Source organism: Dermacentor andersoni, chromosome 3 (assembly GCF_023375885.2).
Source record: "Dermacentor andersoni chromosome 3, qqDerAnde1_hic_scaffold, whole genome shotgun sequence".
Lineage (NCBI taxonomy): Eukaryota > Metazoa > Arthropoda > Arachnida > Ixodida > Ixodidae > Dermacentor > Dermacentor andersoni.
The window spans coordinates 29,473,804-29,482,743 of record NC_092816.1 but is presented as its reverse complement, the minus strand read 5'-3'; the positions used below and the strand labels follow the sequence as shown (position 1 = coordinate 29,482,743).

At 44.3% G+C, this 8,940-nt stretch overlaps 1 protein-coding gene across 2 annotated transcripts in view; it reads left to right on the top strand.

Moving 5' to 3' along the window:
- Positions 1-5,746: 5,746 nt before the first annotated feature.
- Positions 5,747-8,940, top strand: part of HPS4 (Hermansky-Pudlak syndrome 4 protein) — a 48,661-nt gene continuing 45,467 nt past the window's right edge. Inside the window, exon 1 of one of the 2 annotated variants that reach the window (XM_055065162.2) lies at positions 5,747-5,982. In XM_055065162.2, the coding sequence (XP_054921137.2) occupies positions 5,808-5,982 (175 nt within the window). In that variant the 5' untranslated portion in view covers positions 5,747-5,807. The remainder of the gene's footprint in view (positions 5,983-8,940) is intronic. The other variant, XM_050168174.3, reaches the window with a different exon arrangement.

Here is an 8,940-nt window from a genome sequence, read left to right as displayed (position 1 = left end):
TTTTTTATCGCATTCCATTCTTCAAAAGTTAACGCTTTTGAGACGATAATGTGCGCGATTCGAACCCACTGCGGCGGGTTGCGGATCCTTGAACGACACTCGGTGATCGGTGTCGCTATTGTGTCGTCGGTATCACAAACTGTAAACCCCGCTAAGTATACCCCATGCAATTGTCACTCTAAAAAAAAAAGTAAAAGAAAAATACTAAAACCGCTTATGTGGAGTTTCTTTGGAACTTTCCATGTGCGTTCGTTGTGCTTTGTTGATGGCATCGGAGAGGTCCTCACTGAGCGCATTTACTGACTAGGACGATAAGATGGGGGTTAACTGACAGCGTTGTTCGTTACAGCCGCAGGAACGCCAATCAGTTGGCCGTATGTGGACCGCCGTGGGTTGCGAGTTCCCGCCGATAGCACGCGTACGGGTCAGAGACGACTGAAAGCGCGTGATTAAAATCACAGTTACGGTTCAACGTCCTAATGTTGCAGGTCATGTCATCAGGTTGATGAAGCTCGTAATCTCTCAGTCCACGTTCGCTCAAAGGCTGGCGCAGGTTGAAAAAAGAAATGAAGGTGCTTTTTTATAACGAAACCAAATTAGTTCTCGAGTCAACCGCGCCTCGCGTTAGACGATCCTCCGTCCCGTTTGACTTTTGAAGGTAGCCGAAATGGCTGCAGTTCGTTTTAACATTCCTGAGTTTCCTTCTCCCCTGTTTAGTTATCTCTGCGTGGCGCCCAAGACTTCACTAGAATCAACACGCCTGTAATGCCGTTGGTGGTCCTTCTCATCGCGCTGCAGCTTTCCGAGACGCCTTCAGTGCAATGCCGAAACTTGCTATCGCTTTCAATGCTTCGCCTTGGAGCGAAAGGGCAATTTTGTTTTTCTTTTTCTTTTTTAGGGGCTGATCGCATTACACAGTCATTGCAGATAAATCATCCTCCTATGCAGACGTTGTCAGGTGACCCGCAGAGTTCAGTACTTGGACCCCTTCACTTCTTCTTCTTCTTCTTCTTCTTCTTCTTCTTCTTCTTCTTATTATTATTATTATTATTATTATTATTATTATTATTATTATTATTATTATTATTATTATTATTATTATTATTATTATTATTATTATTATTATTATTATTATTATTATTAAATGGGTCTGCGGGACGCCCGCTACTCCTTCTCTGTTAGGCGTACAGTACTTATAAATATACTGCCGGCTAAAACAAACAAATGAGAAAAAACTAGACAGAGACGGTGCGTGAAAAGATAAACCGGCTAATACATACACAAAGCAAAGAGATATGACACCAAAATAAAAGATAAATATTGGTCGAAAAGCGCTGAGGCAGAGTTCCCATAATGTTCAGATTGGTGCATACGTCACAACACAAAATTTGCATGGTAAGTAATGTCATTTAGGAATATGGACTAATCATTCGAAATTCACTTGTCTTTCGAAGGAGCTCAGTCTGTAACGTACAATATACATATACAAGCTTACACCACATGTCGTAACGAAGTCAAGATCAATGGCACGTCACAAAACCATTAAACTGCCGCACATAATCAAATAACACATTCACTACGCTCCAGTAATTATCTGCAATTCTTGAGTAGCCATCCGGACACTTATTACTCCCGTATTCAGAAAATCACCTTAACTTGAAGTCCATGCTTTACTTGATCTAAATGACCCCTGGCGTGAACATGGCCGAGAGGCTCATTGCGTTTTCTACCACCCGTGCACGAAAGGCGTCGATTAAATCAAGTCAAGCATGGGCTTCAAGTTACGATACAGTTCTGAATACGGGGCTTCATCTTCGTGATTAACCTATCTGCATTTCACCTCTTGTTGTCCCTTTGTCTCTTTTGTCACTTTTTTTGCCAAAAATTATTTTAAGGCACTGAGTCCATGCTTTTGCGGTTCAATGGTGGGTTATGGCCCCAATATTTTCCCCAATGAGAGTGGCCGTTTGTTCAGAGCACAAAATTTATCCCGTAATTTTTTTTATATGCTGAGCATATATGCTACAGGGCAACAACAGGTGTTCGATATCTTCTGTGATACCGAGCAAGAGCCACCGTCCACTGCAGGCTTTCGTCATGGGGGGGGGGGGGGGGGGGGCAGTGGAGATAAATATGAGCTGCTGCTGATGAAGCAATGCTGTTGTTGTTGTTGTTGTTGTTATTGAAAGGACTCTAGCTGTACTTTACGTACGCGATCGCTGTGTTTCTCATTACATTTTTGTTACATTATTTGGCGTATTTGTCGCAAGATAATCCAACGGTTGTAGTCTTCTGGAACAATAGGCCTGAGTTTCAACTTCCTAAGCGTCTTATGCTTAACATACCGAGTACGAGGGCATAGCCGCAGAAGGTCGTGTTCACATGCTGAAAATCTTAGCCAGCACGTTTGTGATGTCAAAAACTATCCCAACATTGATTAGCTAGTAAGGCCGAACTGCCAAATTCTTTTAGCGCCAGTCCTCGATGTCTTTCTCTTCTCCCTCCTTCATTATCCTCCTTTCCCCAATAAAGTGTCGCATCAGCTCTAATTTCACTGTGTTCGCCCCTGCGCCCCTCTGGACTGCATTCCGGAAGATCCGAGAACAAGAAATTCGATAAACAAATCGCGAAGCTCAGCAAAACGCGTACACCTCGAATTTATTACTTCTTCCGGACGCAAGCAGCCACTATACGACAATCCTATTCATTCGTTCAAGCTCACTCGCAAACACTTGCACTTCCCTGCCAATATCTCGCTCACGTGTACACGGTATCGATGTCTTATGCACCTCACGGCTTATCTCTTTATCTTTTTCTCCTATAACCTTGTGTCAACACACTTGTCTCGTGATACGTGCACGTCGTCTGCGGTTGCAGAGGCCCACGAACTTGACTCAAGCATTCTGTACAATCCGGCGCAGAAAATGCTTCGCATTGTGCCCTGCAGCACATGGCCGCAGCGGAGAAAGACTCCAGCGTCTCTGCGCACAGTGCTCGTGTCTTACGAGCTGTATCTCTTCACTCTTATCGCCTCGTCCTTGCTTTCTGTAAATGCACTCGCATTCGGGTATACAAGCACGTCGTCCATGTGTATGGAGACTACCAGGAGACTGTGGTCATCCTATAAGGATCTGCGCTGACAGTACAAGCGACCGTACGTGCACTTGACCCTCTCGTGCAGTATAACGGCGCAAGTCAACGTAAAATATTTACCACACACACACAGGCCTAAGTGCAGATGTCAAGCTGCGCTCAGACAGCAGCTGTAGCGGACTCATCGTGAGCAACTGTCGTGACAGTACGTGAGCTCCTATCTGCCAACGGCGTAACTGTTGAGATGTTACGACGCTTTCGGCATTTTGCCTTGCATGTTTAGTGTTACGGCTCTAATTCCTGCAACACTATCAGGCGACATACGTACCGGGAACAAGAGCAAGAAAGTAAAGCGCTCTCAAATGTGCAGTCTTTGTAGAAAGTTTCTCGCTCGCTTATACTGTTCTTCGGACGATGCGCAGGAGCCAATGTTGAACTTCCGTCGTTTCCAAGCGCCACATATTATAACGAATGGTGCTTGCTCGCTCTCCTGTCATACCACGGCGTGCGGCAGGAGCCTTGCCGAAAGGCGTGACGTGACACCGCGCAGTGACTTTGGAACTTTTGACAAATGCTGTAGAGGGGGAGGGGGCAGAGGAACACGACTGGGATTCTTCCTCGTAGAATGTGTCTGGCTGGTGAGCTGCAGTTGTTGGCAATCCGCTATGTGGTGCGATCGTGATAACGGACTCGGTATATGTAGACGTGTCAGACGCAGAGCCGTATCTAAGATGTGACAATAAAAAAAAATGCGAATTTGTCAAAGTTCTGCGATTATTTGGTTTCTTAATTGTCAGCAGCTGAATGATACGGTCATTCATAACGCCGAATTTTAACTCGAAAATGGTAAACACATGCGTGACGAAACCGCCGGACAACGCGTCACAGAGGTGGCTAGTCGACTATTGGAACCTGTCGGAACCTATTAGAGATTTGCTTCGCGCTTGTTGAATGTTTCCTTGGTACGATCAGTCGTACAGTCCCAATCGGATGGTATTTAAGCACGTGTGCACAGCAAACGTGCACGTTTCGCTAGTACCTGTCTAGTCCATTATCTTCAGGATTCAACTAATAATGTCCATTGGAAATATAGTGTTGGCCATATTTCTTGCATCTTCAGAATGATAAGAAGCGCGCAGCTGCATAACGGATTAGGAGTTTTTGATTCTGCAAGTTTTGTCAAGCTTACGGAATATGGACTCCGTGCCAGAACTATCTATAAAGGAATGCCAGGTATGAAAATTAAACTATTTAATATCTATAGGATCTTGAGATACGGCCACTTCAAAACACACCTTACGAAGCACATATTATGCTGTGGTGCTATTATGCTATGGTGTGTGTGTGTGTGTGAAGCTTTCATGAAGCGGTTAAATAAATGTAATGACTGATTATATTCTGCACAGCATTTTGTACCGTAGCGATTACCTACTTGCCAGTGAAGGCTGCGAACCGCGGAGACATCCACCACGTGATTCACGTGACTGCGCATTTTACTGTGTCCGGAGTTGGCCCCCTCTGCTATTACACTCTATCCGGGGTCGGCGCGTCGACTAGAGCGGGCAAATCCTGGAGATGGTGCAACGTAAACGGCATTTTCTTCGGCAAAAGACCGACCAAGCAGATGTGCCAAACCCGAAACCCTGGAAAAGTAAGCGTAGAAAGGTTTGCTTTGTTAAAGAAAGTGTGCTGTTGATGTCCTACATTTGTTGCAAGGAAAATATTTAGGTATCGTTTGTTTTATCACTGAGTAATTGCGTAGGAAACAAGGCCAGCAGCCTCGACACCTGTAATGGTAGTAAGTATAGTAGTGATGTCCTGCGTGTGAAGATCCCCTCTCTCCCCAGCGTAGGGTAGCAAACCGGATCTTCCCCTCTGGTTAACCTCCCTGTCTTTCCCTGTCTTCCCCTTTCCTCTCTCTCTCTCTCCTGCGTGCGATCTATTCGGCAAGGGAGTAGCACCCAGCTATCCCGACCAGGAGAGTCTGGGAGGATTCGCAAAGAAAGCTTCGCCTGAAAAAAAAAAAAAAAGAAACATGTCCGCGTTGAAATCGTGGACAAACACCCAGCCGCCTACCTTCAACGTGTGTAACTGAATATGCCCTTAGGCATATTATTCGAACTTACAACACATGACCGATTCGCAACTGTTTAGAGGTATACACTTACCAAGCTTCAAGTATGCTTTTAAAGCACTATCTAAGCTTTCACCACCGTGCATACAACGCCCGAGGGGGCAATACCTTCGCGTCGTCTTGTTGATGCCGCGCTTCTATCACGCGTACACATGTCTCTTCCGTGCTTGCTTGCTTGCCTTTCGTGTTTATTTTGGGTCGGTTACGTAGCAAACAATGGTCCGTAACCAAACATGTGCTGTAACCAAACCCGTCCCAACAACGGCTTTTCTATCACGGAGTAGTATAGTTCTGCTACGACTGTGCGCATACCTCATGCACTCGGCTTGCACTCGAAGTCCGCGCCGCGCTCCCTATCGCCGGCGCGTCGCGGAGTGTCTCTAACCGCGATTCTGTTCTACTATCGTCGTTATCGCCAAGCTCTGCCACTTCTTCTCTGCGTCCCGTTAGTTGTCCGGTAAGCGTAGCAGCCCCCCTCCCATCCCCTCCCGCCCCAACGAGGGGCATCGTTGGCGCCGCCGGCGTCTCCAATCCCGTCACTGCCTCCGCTGTTGCTCGCGATCGGAGCAAGTACACTTTGATGATCGCCGGCGCCTGGATCATTTGGGTGGCCGCTACCAGCGTGTTCGATTGGGCCCGCGGATACCTGGCCGGGCGCGACTTCTTGGATTACTTTGTTGGGACCCTCGACGCTCCCATCCTGGCGCTGCAGGGAAGCGTCGGAGTCGGCGCGAAGGCGTCGTCGACAACGAAGAGTGAGTCGCCTTTTTTTTTTTTCTGGGGACCACGTGTTGATGGAGCGGAGCGAAGGCGCTTACTGCTTCGTTTGATTTTATGTTGTTATTTCGTGATTTTCAGTACTGCCAGTCTCGCTACATAAAAGACCATGGCAGGGAGTCTTACAGTACCTGCGATGGAACGTAGGGTCTGACATTAAAAACAAAAATGCGAAACGCGCGCTAATTGAGGATAACTAAAAGAGCTATCCTGCTGCCTTTTCATGTACGACCGCGTTTGTAAATAAGATTTCTCGTCCGCACTAGTTGTCGTAACGATTTAATGAAACGTTTGGAGATGTATACTTATTTCCGATGCGTTAACCTAATGCATAGACGCCTCTTTAGCATATTCCTGTATTCTGAGAAGTAAGCGTGAGAATTCAAATTCGTAAACAGCAGTGGGCATTTGGATGAAAGCCATGCCTGATGCTACAATCAATGGATATGCACCAACAGATAGTGTGAAAGTTCGTGTACTCGATCGCAAGCCGTTGTTGAATGGGTATCTGCTCTTTATATTCATAGTTTTTTTTTAGTTTCTTCTCTATCCAAGCGGCTCTAGCGGTGTTTTTTTTTTCGCTGTTGCTTTCGCGGACTCTCTCTTCGTGTGTGTGTGTGTTAGTGTGTATCACCAGTGCAGATTCATCGAGATAGAAGCAGCACAAGATGTCTGTAGATATGTTCGCGAACGCTAGAACACTCTTCTTCTGCGGTCTACATCTGACCCTACGCGAAAAACGATATACACATTTTTTCTTCCTTGTTTTAATTGCAAATGACTTCCCTGCGTTTGGTATAGGACTGATTTATTTATTTATTTATTTATTTATTTATTTATTTATTTATTTATTTATTTATTTATTTATTTATTTATTTATTCTTGTTTGTTTGTTTGTTTGTTTGTTTGTTTGTTTGTTTGTTTGTTTGTTTGTTTGTTTGTTTGTTTGTTTGTTTGTTTGTTTGTTTGTTTGTTTGTTTGTTTGTTTGTTTGTTTGTTTGTTTGTTGCGGTCCACATGGGCTGTGCCAGGAGCGGGGAAACTACGAATAAAATGTGATAACGTGTGCTGCGAACACAACAAAAATTTAGAATAACGTGCGAACAGTACCGAATATTTTTGTGTAGAGCAGTAGCTATAAAGTATTCAGTAATAAATACCATACAAATCTGTAAGTCACAGGAGAAAAGCACGGGGTAAAAAAGGCGTGAGAATATGTGATATATGATAGCATTAAGCGTCTTCGATGGATTGTAAGAACTGGAATAAAGGCAACGAGTGAATGTTACCGTGTGCTAGGTTCCACCGTTCAACTGCATGTGCGCAGGAAATAGCTGCAGACTTAAATTTATCAGTAAGTGCAAGAAAAGTCGCAAGTCGAGTATGGTGACAACGGGTGAGGGTGTGTCCTGTTAGCAATAGCTGAAAGGTTTCACTTCACCTATCACAATTTTTTATTCATATAACAATTTAATGTTGTGGAAAAGCGGTCGCCGTGCTGTAGTTGTTGCCAACATCTCCAACCCGCAATCAATCAATCAATCAATCAATCAGTCAATCAATCAATCAATCAATCAATCAATCAATCAATCAATCAATCAATCAATCAATCAATCAATGGAGCAAGAAAGCATCACACGTGCGTTGATTACTCTATTCACTTTCTAATCGTGTACCTATGCAGTCGCCTGTTTCAGTTACGATAGAGCGAAAGCAATAAAAGAAGCGCTTATGTGCGAATGGTGCTCACGTTAGTTTGAAACTCAGTCGGTGCAGCCTTTGTGCTTCATGTGTCTTCAAGGTGATTTACAGAACGCGCATGCGGGAGCCTATTTGTATTTCCCACAAATACCGGTTCACATGTCTAGCTGGTTTGTGATTTCGTTTTCCATAAGAATTAACTCAACCTAAACACAAATTCGTGAACTATCGCTGTCAGATTGCATCCCAGTCCCTCAGGTCAGCGCAGGTTAGGCTAGATGCTAAGTTTCTTTCTTGTTCTCATTTTGAGAATTCAATTCTTATATTTTATATTGTAACCTATCCACCTTCTCCAATCTCTCGGGAACGAATATCTTGCTATAGCCTCCCGTATAACTGAAGGTGCGAATTTTTGCGTTGGAAACGTGTAGTGTTTAAACTTACAAGGCGCGCGCTGAGATCGTATGGGAAGAAACATGTGGGACAACTCAAGCTACAATGTCGTTGTCTAAACTTCATGAGTTTAGTGGCGCTTTTACGTCAGTACTCTCTACGCGGGATTGATTGGCTTCCTGCTGCCTAGATTCAGATACCATGCCTACGTTTTTTATTATATCGTGTTTAAAAGACGTAGAGCTTTGGAGTGCACGCTGAACACATCCACTCTAGGTGATCGACCGAAAACAGGATAGTTCAAAATAAAGACTTCAAACCAAATTAGAGAACAAGGTAGGCTAGCACCAAGAGAGATAGATTGGATGCAATGATTTTAAGGAAAATACAGGTATAAACGAACAGATCAAAATAGAAGTAATCGAACTCATTTTTCTTTTTTTTTAAGAAAAGAAAACTTTAGGATTAGTGTACAAGTCGACTGTGTTGACCCTACAAGAAAATTTTGGATGGCAGTGCAAACCTACCGGTCGCTGTGACCAGTCAAGCCGACCTCGCGTGCAGCATTTCATAGATAGTTTATAATCCGCATAGAAGGGAGAAGCTCGAGGCGATTGTTGTGTAAAGCTCAGTACAATAATCAGGATGTCTTGCGTCAAACGCATACGCCTCGAAGAGGAACTGTGATGAGACAGCGATAACGAACCAAGGAGTAACAAAGTCTTTTAATTTTTTGATTTTTTGCGTAAAAGGCAGAGGGTTCAAAATAAAAAAAAAAAATCTGGTCCGTCGATTCCTTAGAGGTGACTGGCGACTTCAATTCTCTTAGCAACCTATGTTATG